This window comes from Pararge aegeria (assembly GCF_905163445.1).
Source record: "Pararge aegeria chromosome W unlocalized genomic scaffold, ilParAegt1.1 SUPER_W_unloc_1, whole genome shotgun sequence".
NCBI classification, from domain to species: domain Eukaryota; kingdom Metazoa; phylum Arthropoda; class Insecta; order Lepidoptera; family Nymphalidae; genus Pararge; species Pararge aegeria.
Window position 1 is genome coordinate 940,778 of NW_024396987.1, and position 18,037 is coordinate 958,814.

The 18,037-nt window shown below is 36.0% G+C and overlaps 2 protein-coding genes across 2 annotated transcripts; one reads left to right on the plus strand and one right to left on the minus strand.

Annotated features, from left to right (window-relative positions):
• Nucleotides 1-6,053: 6,053 nt before the first annotated feature.
• LOC120636781 lies at nucleotides 6,054-8,087 on the plus strand. The gene is made up of 2 exons (XM_039908350.1): nucleotides 6,054-6,666; nucleotides 7,332-8,087. Exons 1-2 carry the CDS (start codon nucleotides 6,220-6,222, stop codon nucleotides 8,070-8,072), a joined length of 1,188 nt encoding a protein of 395 aa, XP_039764284.1. The 5' UTR covers nucleotides 6,054-6,219; the 3' UTR covers nucleotides 8,073-8,087.
• Nucleotides 8,088-8,172: 85 nt separating this feature from the next.
• On the minus strand, nucleotides 8,173-9,968 carry LOC120636786. Its single transcript, XM_039908354.1, has 2 exons — nucleotides 9,489-9,968; nucleotides 8,173-8,705 (listed from the first exon to the last, which is right to left on the minus strand). Exons 1-2 carry the CDS (start codon nucleotides 9,837-9,839, stop codon nucleotides 8,235-8,237), a joined length of 822 nt encoding a protein of 273 aa, XP_039764288.1. The 5' UTR covers nucleotides 9,840-9,968; the 3' UTR covers nucleotides 8,173-8,234.
• Nucleotides 9,969-18,037: the final 8,069 nt, after the last annotated feature.

Genomic DNA, 18,037 nt, shown 5'->3' on the forward strand with positions numbered 1-18,037 from the left:
TGAATTATAAGTATTTATGTATATTATTCATAAAAACATTTATCAGTTATCTTATTAACTATAACACAAGCTACGCTAACTTTGGGGCTAGATGGCGCTGTGTGAATTGTCGTTGTATATTTATTATTATTTGTTTATTTAAGCTTCGTTCATCGGTTAATTATGAACGCTCATATAATAGGCTCTCAAAGTAGGAGCCTGTACTTGAAACTGTTCTCCAGTAGATATATAAAATCAAATCGGATTTTAGACTAACTACTATTCTTTAGTGCACTATTTTTAGGTACCTCTTAGTAGTAGTAGAGCTTTATGTGTGTCTCATTCCGGGAAGTTCTATTGACATTGTGAGATGGTGGTAACAAAAAACAAAGCACCCGGCTAACTTTGTTGTGGGCTTCTTCTTAGACCAGGCCGCGTTTGGTACCCTCATAGTTTTAGTTTTAAGTTTACGAATGTGGTTATCGCCATCATCTCACCACCCTGTAATTCTTATGTACGTATCAAAAGTGCCACCTATGGGCCTACTTGAATAAAGATATTTTTGACTTTGACTTTGACTTCAAGCTTATTTCTGCCCCTAAGCAGCTTTGCTGTGTTTTGATCGGAAGGGCCTAAAGGCCTAATGCCTACGCTTCACATTGATGGACACAGGACGGCGTCTTGTAGGATGTGTTATTTGCATGTCCCTTGAATTGTTGCTCTGTTTATTGGCGATGGTATTCCATACACCATCAGGTGGGCCATTTACTTGCTTCTTCAATTATTACTATAAGAAAAAATATTAGCCCCCGTAAGGCAAATAAATTTATTTTTCACTGGTTTATTTTTGGTTGTATTTTTTTTAGACGAAAACATATCTAACCTATTATGAAAACCGTATCAAAATTGGAGTTAACGGACAAAGAGAGAGACGCTGACAGCGATTGATCCATAAAAATATACCAAAATTTAAAAAGAAAATGGAATGATACAATATAAATATTAAAAGCAAAAATAAACTCGTTGTGCAGTTTACTAGGCTACATAAAATTGTTAATTTCTTCAAGAGCAATTGTATATTATTTTATAACAAATTATGGAATGAAATTTTTGAGATGTCTCTCAATAAGTTAGCTTACAGAAAAATCCTATTATAATGTTAAAAATTACTTAAACGATAAAAAAGCTTGGGTGTGCTTGCTCTAACTTCATATAATATTAATTTAATGTGAGATGGTGTAACAAAAAAAAAAAAATTACCCGGCTAAGCTGGTTGTGGGCTCCTTTTAGACCAGGGCGCGTTTGGAACCCTCGTAGCTTAAGGTTTATGTTTGCGAACGAAGTTATCACCATTCCCTTACAATTATGTAAAAATATATATGTATGTTATGTATGAACGAAATTACAATTTGAAATAAATATATAAATGGTTACCGTACACCTGAAAGCACAGTTTTCCAAGGCATTCCTGTGACATTCCTGCAACGCGGCACGCTTTGAGTGTCTTAAAATATTTTATCGTCGTCTCGAAGGAGACTCCTCGAGCACGGTTCCATGATCAGATTTGAGCACGTCATGAGTATAGAATGAAATTTGCGAAACATTTTTCACTGGCAATACTTTCACGAGCGCTCACTGTGTGTTCAAGTATCTTGAATTTTTCATTTTTGTTCTACTACCATTTTAGCCAGTGCATTGCTATGTTCAACTATGGATCAAGATATCTTGGGTTCGATTCCCGTATCGGGCCTAAACCTGTTAGCTACTATAGGATTTGGCTGGGTAGGCTTAGCCGCGGCTTGTCACCACCCTACCGACAAAGACGAGTGGCTCGTCTTAAGCGAATTAGCGTTCCGGTGCGATGTCGCGTAGAAACCGATTAAAATATAACTGCTGCACGGTTAGCCTGTGTGTTAGACTGTGTCCTCACTTACTACCAGATGTAATCAAGGGCTTAAGTTAAGTGGAATAAAAAAAGTACACCTTAAAGAAAAAAAAGCAAAAGAAGAAGAAGAGAGGTTACAGAATATGTGCATTTTATGTATATTTTCATAGGGCATTCGTCAAAGCAAGTGCTTAGTGTGCAAGTATTTCTTTGGATCGCTCGAAATTTCTCGACGTTTCCGGATCTAATTCTTCACGTTCCTCAGCTGTCTTCAAAGTGGCAAAAAAACTTAGTGTATAATTACTTACACGTACGTCGAGGGGGTCCAGGGGGAGTAGGGGAGGGACTCTCTTAAAAAAATATTTCGCAGCTGAGACATAGTTAGGCCGACAGACAGAAATGAAAAAAAAAAATACAGTTTTGGCTTCAGTATACAGGGCCTTCTAAAAAACTTTCCATTTACCGCTATGATTCGATTTTTAAATTTCGAGCGTAAGTGTATCTACCCATAGGATTTTTTTTAAACTACCAATAACAACGCGCAGTGTGTCAAACGCCCAACTCATTATTCCCCAAAGTAACAATCTGTACGGAACGCAGACCCTGGATTGTCTAGTGCCGACTTTGCTGAACAGCTTGCCTTATAAACTAAAGCAGGAAATAGACACTAAAAACATAAGGGAGAAACTTAAGACATTTTTCTTTCAAACTAAGAAATCTTTCAAAATACTTATAATAAAACTCGAACTGGAAGATTTCTGTACATTTAATATATTTTGAAAACTTTGACCGTGGGATGCTTTATAATCGATACTGAGTCCAAAACAGATTTTTATTTAATTTTTGTCTGTCTGTCTGTCTGTCTGTCTGTGCGGGAATCACGTGAAAACTAATGAACGGATTTATATATCATTGGGTATAGTGTTAGCTGATATCTCCGGTCAAATTTTAGGATACCGTTTATTCCGATAAACTATAAGTTTACTACTGGAAATGGGGTGAATTTTTTTATCAATTTTACTTCATAGCTCTGTTAAATTGGAACCGATTTGAATAATTCTTTTTTTATTTGAAAGCGTATACTATCAAGCACATACTGTCTAATTTTAATGAAGATCTGATAATCAATTTCGGAGATAAAGGACATAACTCTCCACACATAAATAATAAATATAAAAACAGCGAGTCGAAAGGCATATTGGACAACGAAAGAATGCAAGCGTATCATCCTACTGATATTATAAATGCGAAAGTTTGTGAGGATGGATGTATGGATGAATATAGTTTGGAAATAAAACTGGACCTGGCAGATAGTGCTGCAATTAGATTCTAGGTATTTTTAAGATATTAAAATCTGTAATAACCGGTGCAGAAGAAGTTGCGCGGGTCAGCTAGTATAATAATAAATAGCCGGAACATCCTGTGTAAAGTTTACTCAATTGATAAAGTGCGATATATGGAACTGGTTTTATGAGTAGTACTAGATGAAACGCAATCTTTATTTTTTTTTTTTTAGAACTACCCATCATATTTTGTATGCAGCTTTAAAAATACTTACCTACTTATTACTCCGAGCGCTGAGAGATGAATACAGGTGTACGGATAAACCCGATTGGGTTTTTGTTACGCCGTAATAAATAAATAAATAATAAATAATACTACGACAATACACACAACGCCATCTAGCCCCAAAGTAAGCGTAGCTTGTGTTAAGGGTACTAAGATAGCTGATGAATAATTTAATGAATAAAATACACTACAATAAATATTTATAATATACATATAAACACCCAGACAATAAATAAATAATAAATAAATATACTACGACAATACACACATCGCTAGTCCCAAAGTAAGCATAGCTTGTGTTATGGGTACTAAGATAGCTGATGAATATTTTTTAATGAATAATATAAATAAATCCTTATAACTTACTGAAAAACATTCATGTTGATCACACAAACATTTTTCAGTTGTGGGAATCGAGCCCACGGTCTACGACCCGGAATGCAGGGTCGCTGTCCAATCGGCCGGCGGGTAAGCAGCAGCACGCATCTCTAACTTATCTAAGTTATGTGCGTTTTAACAAATAAAATATCACTTGCTTCAACGGTAAAGGAAAACATCGTAAGGTAACCTGCATGCCTGAAAGTTCTTCATAATGTTCTGAAAGGTGTGTAGAGTCCACCAATCCGCACTGGGCTAGCGTGGTGGACTACCGCCTTAACCTCTTCTCATTGTGGGAGGAGACCCGTGTCCTGTAGTGGGCCGGCAGTAGTAATGATTTATTTGGAAGGGCGGTCGATTGGCGCAGTGGCCAGCGACACTACTTTCTGAGTCCAAGGCAAACATTTTACAGTCGTGTGCCACAACTGTAACATGTTTGTGTTATGAACAGGAATGTTTCTTAGTGTCTGGGTGTTTATAGGTTTATGAATTTTTTATGAATTATATACATAAATATTATAATTATTTATGTATATAATTCATAAAAAAAATTATCAGCCATCTTAGCACCCATAACACAAGCTAGGTACGCTTACTTTAGGGCTAGCTGGCGATGTGTGTATTGTCGTAGTATTATATTTATTTTTATTTATTTATCAGGTACATATAAAAGGCTACAATAAATAAACTGCAATAACAGTAGGACACAACAATAATTAGTTATAATGTTAACCCACTTGGAGTTTTCATTTAGGAAAATTTAATTTATGTTCATAAAAATATCACTAAATTTAGAAAGAAAATGGACTGTAACAATTTGAATATCAGAAGTAAAAATATACTTGTAGTTCAGTTTACTGGGCTACATAAAATAAGTAATTAATTCAAGGGAAATTGGATATTATTTTATAACACATTACCGGATGAAATCTTACAGATGTCTCTCAATAAGTTCCAAGTTTAAACAAAACGTAAGCTTAAAGAAAAATGCTATTTTAATACTAAGGGTTATTCAAATTATAAAAAAGCTTTTTTATCTAAATATTAACTGACTGTGAGATGGTGTTTACAAAAAAAATACCCGGCTATGTTTGTTGTGGGCTTTTCTGAGACCAGGGTGCGTTTGGGACATTCGTAGTTGTAACTTGTCTAACGTAGTCCACCTTTACCTCACACTTATTTTAACATATATGTATGAACGCTTCATAAGTACCTGTGATAGGCCTACATGAATAAACAATATTTTAAATTGAATTTGATATCAAGATGGAGAAAAAAGAAATTAATGATGATAATATGTCGAGAGACTCATTCTGGATGAGGTCACAGAATAAATAGGCTTTCGTATTGAAGACAATTATTTCCAAATGATAATTAATCGAGTAGACAATTGTTTACATAACGATTAATTATTAAGATCGGGAAGTTACAGTTAATTAACAGAGTTCCTGATTAAGACGCTTTGTCGTAAACCGACGTTGAAAGAGAAACGTGGAATCATTTATGTGATTTCGGGTAATTAGAGGCGAAAGATTTTTCTCTGATGAGAACGTTGCGAAGTTATAATTATAAATTATATGAGTAATATTTGTTATTATAAACATGTACTGCAGAAGGTGGGGTTGGACTTGAATAATAAAAATAAAATGAGCATGAAAAAGTATTTATTCGAATATCGCGGCACAAAAGTACATTTTTATACACCAAATAAAATTAAAGATGTTAAAATTAAAAAAAAATATGATGTAAGTCGCCATTTTGTAATGGCGGCCATGTTGAATTTGCAATTTGTCACAGTGTATAGTGTAGTATTCTACTAGTCAAGCCCCTTCATTTGATACCCATATGGTCTTAAAAATATGCAATTCGCCATCTTGTGAACGCGGCCATTTTGAACCGATTTTTATGAAATATAGCTAGGCTAACAATCCCGACTACATCACCTTTAAATCAAAATAGGGTCATCCGTTCGGGAACTACAATGCTACAGACATACACAGAGATACGTCAAACTTATACAGCCGTCGTTTGTGCGTCGGAGGTTGAAAATAAAGAGAGCAAGAAAACGTGTTTATTCGAGAATTGAGAGGCAAAAGAACATTTTTATAGACCACAGAAAAATAAACTCAGTATAAAAATCTTGTGTTTGGTTTTAAACTGTTTCCCACTCTGGATGTGTTATGGCGCATCCACACATGCCGCCGGCTTATGCCGCCGGGTTTGCCGCCGACTTTCATGGCGCATCCACACATGCCGCCGGCTTATGCCGCCGGGTTTGCCGCCGACTTTCAGACCGCCTTGCCGCTGACTTTGCCGCCGGCTTTACCGGCGGCCTGCAGTCGCGGTTGCAATTTACGCAGTAGTGTTGTGACTTTCGTTGAAATTAGTCGTGTACGTAGAATCGAAAGATGTTGGACTATGATATAGTTGCGTGTATCGCAAGTGTAGTGTTGTATGTCATTATTCATAAAAAGAACCGCAAAATCAAACGAAGATATTGGGTCAGACCAAGTCTTCGAAATAGGCCTAATGTGTCCCCGATACTTGAAGATTTTAGAAGGGACGACATAAACCGAAGAAATATTCGTTCGAAATTTAACACTTTTCTAAGGATCTCTAGTGAAGAATTTGAAATATTACTGAATTTAACTGGACCCATGATATCAAAAACTGACACCCGCTGGAGAAATGCTGTGTCAGCTTCCGATCGACTAGCAATTACTTTGAGATACCTGGCTACAGGAGACTCTTATTTTTCACTCGGTACACTGTTTAAAGTGTCTCCACAAGTTATTTCTTTAATAATTCTAGATGTTTGTCAAACTTTGGTGTCTACATTATCCAATTATTTAAGGGTAAGTACAAAATATCCGTAACACATTAGGTAGTTAGAAACTGAACACCTACATTAGAAAACAAAACAGACCACATACATTCACACAGTTACGGCATGTACAAGACACAATTATAATATTTGATTTTATACTGTAGGGGAGAGTGCAATGGGTAACAGTGAATCAACTTTTTTGTAGAGCTAAATATTGCCACAATTTAACACTTTTAGAATGTGTTTTTATAATAAAGCCTGAGCAAAATCAATAAGGTACACACTGCCATAGCAATCTTAGGGCTACCTTTCTCAGGTTTATAGATATGACTATTTTTTTAAAGAAAGGATTTCCCTTTCTTTAAAAAAAATAGTCATATCTGATGACGCCATGTGACTTTTGATTCATATTAAATACTTTTTACAAACTGCAGCATTACATTTTTAAAACTTCAAAATATTTTGCTTTCATACTTACTTTTCCGTCGCACCCCGGTAGCGAGTCAAGGGCAATACAAAATAGAACGTAAAATGCTATATCGTGTAAATGTGCGCATTATATAGGCCGCGTTCGATCCACTGTACCCCTTGATCCACCGTTACCCACTCTCCCCTACCTGGAACTTCACACACATTTTACATACATATAACTAGAACTAAACACACAAATATCACAAACAATTTTTTTTACAGATGCCGAATACACATGGAGAATGGCTATCAGTGGCTCGAAGTTTCATGCAGAAATGGAATGTACCTAATTGCGTAGGTGCCCTCGATGGGAAACATATACGTATACTATGTCCAACTAATAGCGGTTCTGAGTTTTTTAATTATAAGTCATATTTCAGTATTGTTTTGCTAGCTTTAATCGATGCCAATTATAACTTTTTATACGTAGACATTGGATGTCAGGGCAGAATATCTGATGGTGGAGTTCTACGAAATTCAACTTTATTTGATATGATACGAGATGGAACTTTAAGTCTGCCACAAGCGATTCCATTACAAGGGAGAAATACACCTGTACCTTTTTATTTCATCGGTGACGATGCTTTCCCCATCTCACAGAATATAATAAAACCGTTTTCTGGATATCATGCAAAAGGATCACCTGAGAGGGTTTTTAATTATAGACTTAGTCGCGGGCGCATGGTTGTAGAAGACGCGTTTGGCATTTTATCTAATAAATTCAGAATTTTGCATTCACGCATTGGTTTACAAAATGAGAAAGCAAAAATTGTCGTGATGGCTTGTGTGCATCTGCATAATTTTATGAAGAGAAATGAAAGAACTACTGATGGAGTTTTGAACGAAATGCAACAAAATATACCGCAGATCGCTCTAAATGTAGAACCAAGTGTAATTAGAAATGAGCTAAAATGTTATTTTCTATCGGAACAAGGTCAGCTTCCTTGGCAATATCAAATATAATGTTTGAAAGAAATAAAATATGAAGCTTTTATTAAAATAAAATAATTTAACCGAAAATATAAACATTTATTTTAGTTTTAAGTAAAGGCATTGCGTTTTTCGTCATTTTAATATGTAACCTTATTTTAATCTATTACACTATTTTCGGTTAAATTATTTGGTTCAATTATTTTCCAAGACTTGTAACAGACTGTCACTTGTATTGACATCTGGGCTATTTTGCATTTCATAGTCTGATTGAACAGAGTAAGAGCGCGAAGTTGAGGGCGACGGTGACATTGCTAACGTTGTAGGTTGGCCGGTGAAGTATCCTGGACGAACATTTTGATAACGAAGAGGCTGAGTAGTATTACTAGTATCAAAATTCATCGAACCCATTCTCATTTCTGCTTCATAGATAATATTCTGGATTTGATGTTGTACTGTACACATCGTGTAATGATCCATCTTCCTCAACTTGCTACTTATATAGTCTGCAAATATAGCAGCATCATCGCGTTGCCTTGCATTAGACGTGATCTCCCTCAGTAATTGCAAAGCTTCATCAACTTCAGGTTCTCTCTCTATATTTCGCTTTCGTGAAGTCCTTGTCGAAGGTAGCGTAGTCTGGGGAGTGATATTATCTTGAGAAGACTGAAAATAAAAAGGAAATCTTATAAATAATTGCAAACAAGCTTCAATACTATATTTTGAATATATCCTATCAGTATGTAAATATTAAATAAAAACCAAGCTTATAAACATAACATGTATGTATAGTGTATACAAATAATTATGTAAGTTTAAGCTACATTTACTCAGTAAATAATTGATATTATTTCTTTATATATTTTTTTTCATCTTACATATCATACTTCATACTTCATACTAATATATACTAATATTATAAATGCGAAAGTGTGTTTGTTGGTTTGTCCTTGAATCACGCCGCAACAGAGCTACGGATCGACATGATTTTTTGCATGGGGATAGTTAAGGTCCTGGAGAGTGACATAGGCTACTTTTTATCCCGGAAAATCAAAGAGTTCCCAAGGGATTTTAAAAACTTAATCCACGCGAACGAAGTCGCGGGCATCAGCTAGTTGGCCATATATCACGTCCTCAAGTATTGCAAATGTCTCACCAGTAACCCTGTACACTCTTCACGAGCGCTTATTCCCGAATACTTCGCTTTCGGTAAGTGTTATGCCGACTACATAAGGTCAAAAACGAGAGTATGCTCGCCCGCGCTCCGTGGTATTATGTATTGTTACCGGGTTGTAGGTAGTAGGTATCTAAAATATTAATACGCGAAGCAAAAACTTTGTACCTACCCCTATTAACGAAAATATTGCATAATGAAATATGTATTTTAAATTTATTATGGTCGACCAACTAGTCTACTTAGGTAATTATAAGAATTTGATGGGTACTTACACTAGGTGTGTGGCTGTTCAGAGTCGGTACCGGTGCATTCTTGTCATTAAGAAATGATAACGCCTTATAAGCAAACCATTTCGGCAATTGAACATCATCCCGTCCAGATCCACTCCTTTTAGATTCTTCAAATTTGCGTTTTTCTCGAAAATAATGGCTAGATAAATTCTTCAGTTTTCTCTCAATTTCTGTTGATGCTATGTTGAACACAGAAGCAATATCCCTAACAGCATCGTTTCTTTTGTTGCGATTCTTGAAATCCATATGCCTTGGGTTCCACAATAGTTCATTTTCTTGATACTTTTCTATTAATAAAAGTACAGCACTATCATCCCAGTTAAATTCTGTCATTTTGTTATTTAAATGAATACGACAACACTACCACTCCGTATCGAAGCCGCAAGCAAACTGCCGCCGGCACCAAAAGCCGCGCGTGCCGCAGGTAAAAGATGCATGAGCCGGCGGCATGGCCGGCGGCCCGGCCGCCGGCCATGCCGCCGGCCGTGCCGCCGGGCATGTGTGGATGCGCCATTAGGTCTGTAGAGGAACGAATCCTACTCATATTGTCATATACTAATATAGTCATTTCTTCTTCATCTTTTTATAGCGAGACGAGACAATTAATTAGTTTATTTTAAATTTAATAAGCATTAAAAACATTATATCATGTTTCCGAATTTCGACAAAAACTCAAGTGGCTTCCTATTCGTCGTCGCCGGGATATGCATGTACTTTCACTTCTGTACTGTGTGTTATTTCATCTAAAAACTCCCTCGTATTTAAAAGAGAAGTTCACTTTTCTTGGTGAGCAATCTTATTTAAGATCGTGCCGTGCGCTGACGCTGTGTATGCCTTATCATAGGACCAAATTTTATAAGCGTTCGTTTAGCGTACGAGCTGTGGAACTGTGGAATGCGCTTCCATTGAGCATACGACGATCCAAATCACTGGCGATATTTAAAAGAGCAGTTAAGGCCCATTATATTGTTAACGACTATTAATAGTATGTATACACTTACTCATTTATTGTATGTTATAGTATTTAAATATGTAAGTGTTGTTATTATATATATTAGTTTATTTTTATTTATTAATTATATTATTTAATTTTTATCTTTTTGTGTACACTAGTTTATGTATTAGCATGTAGTTATTCGCATGTATGTATTTTAATATTTGTACCACCAGCAGTCTATTCTCCTCTTCTTTTTTTTTTCTAATTCTAAGGTTGCCTGGCAGAGATCGCTATTAAGCGATAAGGCCGCCTTTTGTATTACTACTTCTTTCGATATGTTTCTGTTTTTGTTATATTTTAAATATGTTAATGTTGTGGTATACAAATAAAGAGTTTAATAATAATAATAATATATCACTGAAACTGATTCTAAAACTAGTTCCTAAATATTAATTCTCCTGGAACTCCCTACTGTCCAATTCTGAGCAGAGTTCCTAAGCTGACAGGGCGCGCGAGCTTTAATTGAATCTATAACGAGCACGTTGTCGGCCGCCGGAGTCAAGTCTGGAATAACATTAGATAAGATATTATATTGAATCCTAGCCCACTGGCTCAGCAACACCAATCCTGATATTGCGAATCTACATTAAATAATCGTAGGTTTGTTAGTTTGATTTTTGCAAAGAGAAAACTTGTTTATGAGCCGGAAAAATCCATAGTTACTTGGGGTTAGATCTACAATATAATTCATATATACTAGAATTTTCCTTTCAAAATAAAGGCATAGTTTTGGCATATAACGCAGAATATCGTCTTTACCGAGAAATTCATTACAATAATCCAATTAAATTGAAAATATCATTAGATCCATTATTTTTGAGAAATGAGATTTTATCACCAGACGAGGCAATAAGTTAGTATTTATAAAATTTAATAAGCACTAGAAACATTATGCAACTAAATTGGCTTTAAATTTGGTTCCTAATTCATGTGGATTCACTGCATGAACATTCTGAGCAAAGTTCCTAAACGGGGCAGCTCACGTGAGATTTAATTGAATCTTTAACGAGCGCGTTGTCCGCTGCCGGTTTCGAGTCGAGTACCTATATTAGATAAGAAATATTAAATCCTAGATTTTGTGATACCAATCCAATAATTATCTGTCTATTAAGACAGGGTTGTATAACATAATATAATAGCACCAATAGCTGTTAAATGTTTATAAAAATAATGTAATTATATCTGAGTTCTTAAAAATCTTTAAGTGATTTAAATATATAAGCCTTTTCCGGAAATTTGCTATTTTCTTATAACGATTGGTATCACAAATATCCAATATAGCGAGTTTACTGCATTTTCTTTTAAAGGCCTTTAAAACTGACCTCATAATATTCAAGTTAGTATAATATGGAAGGTACTTTAGATGCGTAGGTAGGTAAGTACTGATTCTGTCATCACATGAAGCAGTAAATAAATTTCTATGAACTAAATAAGTATTAGAAACTGAAGCTAGTTCTAAATCTAGTTCCTAAATATAAATTCTCGTGGAACTACTGTCCAATTCTGAGCAGAGTTCCTAAGCGGACGGGGCACGCGAGCTTTAATTGAATCTATAACGAGCGCGTTGTCAGCCGCCGTAGTCGAAGCTGGAATAACATTAGATAAGATATATTGAATCTTAGTCCACTGGCTCAGCAAAACCAATCCTGATATTGCAAATCTACATAAAATTATCGGGATTTTAATATAAATGGTTGCATTGGATTGGCTTATTTCACGCAGCATCGGTATTACGCGATTGTTTGCATCGTCATCATCATCTTCAGTTAATAAAAAGGACATAGGATTTTGGAGTATAGACACATACCCTCATTTATTTATTTACTCCTCATGCTTAAATGGGTAGCTGAAATAATTTGGAATTAGATGTTGAAATTGATATCAACTTTATCATCCACACCAAATTAATATCTTAATTAAGGAATGGAATAATAAAAATAATTATAATGGAAGCTGCGAAGAAAACAAAACTCATTTAGCTTGGAATATGGGTACAGGGTGGACGGTAAGTCTTCCAATATTTACTAAAACACATTGTTTTCATGCACCCACCTTCAGTGTAGTTACGTTAAGGAGGTTCACAAACGGGATATAAATATCTTGCTGTGGCCTTAATACAAGTTTTGCATATACCGTCAACTTAAAATTACCCTTATATTACTGGTTTAAACATTAAGAGACACAAATCCTTTACTCCTGTTTTTAATTTTACTAACGTTCTGCCAAAAGTCCTAGCCTGCCTAGTCCTGCATTGTAGGCTTTTGGAGCTTTAATAAGATAAGATCCATTTTACTCCGATGTTAAAGTATTATGTCGATACTCGATTGTTTTCCGAACGAGAGCTACCTATGGCTCAACGCTATGCGCACGATCTGGCACGAAAATTATAACTTAGAGGAATGGAAGAGGGGTCCCAATGTACTGGAGATGCCACCTAAAAGGAGCAGTGTTAGTAAACCCTCTATTAGATGGACAGGCGAAATTCAAGGCTTATTTTTATTATATTATAGGCTTTCAAGTAGGTCTAATATAAGCAATTTTAAAACGTCTTTACCACAGGTTCGGAAAGCCGATTCTATCAAGCGTGCTGTAGGAAGTTGCTGGGCACAATCAGCAAAGAGGAGTGTGGAACTCCCTACAAAAGACCTATGTCCAACAGTGGATGGCCAGTCGGGTAAAATGATGGCGATGTTAACTTAAGCAAGCAATTTAAAAGTCACTTTACGATATGCGGCCAATAAACTGGGCGCTTACGAGTGCTGTGTAGAAAACCGATTACGTATTACAATGGATTACAAAATTCAGAGAATTTTGTGAAAACGATTCACAGGCTTATAAAAGACTTGCTTTGACTTTGAGTTCATTTTCCCCCCACCAGGTAGTAACGCTTTTAAGAATTATAGTCTTATGTGTCTGCTTACACATAAGAAATAGTTGAGAGATAAAATTATGTCACTGACAAAAATCTGCCTCGTTTCAACATTAAAAACATCTTTGACGGATTGGCGTAGTGGCGTAGTGGGCGCAGTGCTTTCTGAGTCCAAAGCCGCGGGTTCAATTCCCACAACTGGAAAACGTTTCTGTGATCAACATTAATGTTTATCAATGTATGGGTGTTTATCTGTATTTTATAAGTGTTTATGTATTCATAAAATTATTCATCAGTCATCTTAGTACTCATAACAAAAGCTACGCTTACTTTGCGGCTAGATGGCGATGTGTGTATTGTCGTAGTATATTTATTTATTTATTTATAAATCTTCACAAATTCAGAGTACGCTCTATAGATATCCGGCTTTTACTGCACCGTCACTTTACACTCCAAATGGTACAACAAACCGGGATGGGATTATTTATTAAAACCGTAGTATCAGATATCTTTAAACACTGAGTTGCAGGCTAGATATTACATCTAGCCTTTAACTCAGTGTAGCAACTTGCCGGCTAGAAATTGCCATAAATCTAGCCCGTTTGTGAAAAGTATAACAGCTGCAATATCCATACGTCTCAGTTTATAGTGGGTGGGATAGCCTAGTATTTAATTGCGTTTCATATTTCAGGAGCTACCTGAGTTATGGCGTCTATTGGTGAGTATGCATTCGGTTTTATGTTCGTACTCAGTACAAATGGGCGAAATATAATTAAAGTGTGACTTCACCTTTATGTTGTAAAAGTACACTAAACTTTTCTCAGTTTTTAAGAAAAGTAAAGAACATTTCTTAGCATTTAAGCCGAATTTGCTTAAAAAATAAATACATTTTCTAAATCTAGGAAAAAGTTACCATCCTGAAGATTCTATTTTAAAAATTGGTGGCTTCATGAGTACGTTCTTGTTAAAGCGGAATATTTTAGATATTTTGCTAAATTTCAACTTTGGCCCTATTCTGTCTGTCCATCCGTCCGGCTTATTAAGCTGTTTGTTTTTTTTTTTTTTTTTAAATATATAGACAAGTGCTTGACTGCAATCACACCTGATGGTAAGTGATGATGCAGCGTAAGATGAAGCGCGCTTGCCTAGAAGATGCCTATTCACTCTTGATTTAAAGGTACCCAGATTATAGGTATCGGGGAAGACGGAAGATGGGAGGGCATTCCAGGCCTCTGCGGTGCGGATCAGAAAGGAAGAAGCAAAACGCTTCGTACGTGTTGATGGTATTTCAACAACGTAACGGTGCAGATTCTTTCGGTATCGGCCGTATAACTTCTGTATTAAGCAACACAGTATTTTCAACTACGTAAATCTATGAGCCTAACCCGAAAGTGAAGTCATTATCATTTATTCTATCATTTAGATCAACATTTTCATCATCAAATCAACCTATTACCAGCCCACTACAGAGCATGGGTCTACCCCCACAATGAGAAGGGATTAAGGCCCCGCTGGCCCAGTGGTGGACTCCACAAGCCTTTGAGAAAATCTCAGGCATTCATGTTTCCTCACGATGTTTTCATTCACAGTTGTAACCACTGATATTTTAGTAATTACAACGCACATAAATAAAAATAATAAGTAAGATGTGTGCTTCAAACTCGGCACTCCGAAAGTGAAGTCGAAGTCCTAACCACTGGGATAAGATGGTTTCATTTTCAGGGACTTGCAAGAACTCAAAATTACAACATCGATTTTTTTAATAACTGTTACTAAAGTGACACGAGGATCTGCTGCTGAATTTGAAGATACAAACTAATAATTAAAATAAAATAGAAAATGTTAAAAGCGTGAGAGTGATTTTTATTACTTTTGTCGATTGGTTTTACCGATACTCTCAATAAGTTCAAAGTTTATATAAAACGTAAGCTTATAGAAAAATCCTATTATAATATTAAGGATTACTTAAACGATAAAAAAGCTTGGGTGTGAATTGCTCTAGCTTCATAGCTTAATTTTCTGGAAGATGGTGATAACAAAAAAAATTACCCGGCTAAGTTTGTTGTGGGCTCTTCTTAGACCAGGGCGCGTTTAGAACCCTCGTAGCTTTAGATTTAAGTTGGCGAACGAAGTTATCACCAACCCCTTACAATTATGTAAACAAATATGTATGAACGCTTCATAAGTGCCTGTGATAGGCCTACATGAATAAAGAAATTTTGAATTTGATAGTAAAGCAAAGGCTGACGAGTAACGAAAAGAGAAATCTTATGCTAATAAATAAAGCTAACACTGCATGCTCCAATGAAGAATGTTTCAAAAGCGGGGGTTTTGCCTTTTGAGAACTTCCGCTGAGTGCGCTGCGTACACGGTTAAAGTTTCGATAACATCATGTATGACAAATTTATTTCCCGCGAAATGTTAAAAAAAAATCCGCAACAGCACATGTCTTTCCTCTGAGGTTGACATATACGCGAACGAAGTCGCGAGGGACGGCTAATATAATATAAAGAGAATACTAAAAACTTGGTAAACCTCGTAGGGCAAAGATAATACAAACACTACGTAAAATAAATGGTTATTCTTTGTTTCTTGCTATTCCTAAGTCAATAGATAGAAAGGTAAAAGTATAATTCCGAACACGTAAGGTCTTAGTACGCGGCGAACCACTACTTAAATTATGCATGTACTAACCAAAACGTGGTGGGTGAAGTTTAAAATTCAAAGCGAAACGAAAATTTTAACGGAAGTGGTTCCCTAATCAAGGGTCAGGAATTGGAATTTTAAATGGGTTACGACCACGAACTGCCCCGGCAATTCCTTTGCGCCATCGTTGCCCCTACCATGGGATCACTAGTTCGCAACTTACGCAAAGATCGATCATTATATATCTATCGATTCATCTGATCATATTTTTATGATGCACGTTAGTCGAATACCCCAGTTAAGCATGCGGCATCGTATTATCATAATCAGGCGGAAATGTTCTTGGTATGTTTGATGAAAATCGGTCCAAGATCGCCGCCGCGACAAGATGGCGGTCGGTGGATTACATACTTTTTTTATAACTTTCTCGGAATGTATATCAAACGAAAAGAATAATGTGCAAGATATTGAGAGTCGTGATTTCTTTTTAAATTTCAAATTTATATATTACTAGCTGTTGCCCGCGACTTCGTCTGCGTTTGATTTTGTTTTTTGATGTGGCATTCAATTTAAATGTATTTCTAAAAAATTTAAAGTATTCAGTATCGCTAAGCCTTAAATGAGGGGTTTGCTGCTGTCCGCTGAGGAGTTCTATCCTCTATCTCCAACCACATTCATCAGATCTAAACAAAGTTTGGGCAGAATTCAACGCATATTATATATTATTGAAAACCCCACAATAGTGAGAGATGCTTCCCAGGGATCAAACTGCCTATAGGAACCGAGCTTAATGTCGGGATAAAAAGTATCCTATATTACTTCTAACATTTCCAAGAATATGTGAACAAAGTTTCATGAGGATCGGTTAAGTAGTTTTTGCGTGAAAGTGTAACAAACAAACTGTCATTGACATTTATAATATTAGTAGGGATAGGGCTATCGTCCGTCCACCTCGGGGGTATCTACCTAAAATGGTTTTCAGAGCAGGGGAAGAAATATATATTGAGTTTTCAGTGCCACTTGGTATTATGTAAGGAATGTAAGGATTCCGATTAAATCCGTACAGGCATTTAAATTGAGTTATTAATTATGCAGCCCTATTACTTAAAACAATCTCTTCTTAGCTATGTTTGATGAGAATCGGTCCAAGATGGCTGCCGCGACAATAAGGCGGTTTACATATTTATTTACAACACCCTCAATATGGGTATCAAATGAAAAGGCTTTACTATTAGAATAATGCAAGCCATTGAGAGTCGTGGATTTTTTTTTATATTAAATTTATATGTTATATCGCTGGCCACCTCGGGTTGTCTCTACCTAAAATGGTTTCCAGGCGAGGTAAAAAAATATATAATATATATTTTTCTTGTAAATAATTATTACCAGTGCCACATGGTTTTATATAACGAATCTAAGGATTCCGAATAAATCGTGAAAGACATTTTAATTGAGTTATTATTTATGCGCAGCGGCAGCCCTATTGCTTGAAGCGATTTCTTCTTTCTTCTCTTTGCGTTATATCTCTTTTTTTTTAGTATTCTGATCTGCTTTCCCCACACTGCTTCACAGATTATAAGACTTCGTAAACCATGCGTGAACGTAGTAAGGGCCTTAGGCAGGTCGACCCTTCGCCGGGTCAAAGTGCAAAATTTACGATTTTACTAGATTTACAACACTCATAAAGGATTCAGAAGATAGACTTTACTTTCCAACTTCAGATGACCCTTGCGGAAGTTAACGCAACCCTTGTATAGTTGGGTTAACTTGACATTTATTACCCTGTCTCAGAAAACGGGTTGTAGGTTAGGTTATTGTCAAAACCACCGCTAAGAGAAGATGTTGAGTTGGAGGTTACCGGTTTTCGACTATTTAGTTATCAAATTCAAATTCAAAATTTCTGTCCTATCACAGGCAAGTATGAATCATTCATACATATATGTTTACATAATTGTACGAGGGTTCCAAACTCACTCTGGTCTAAGTAGACCCTACAACAAACTTAGCCGGGTATTAGAA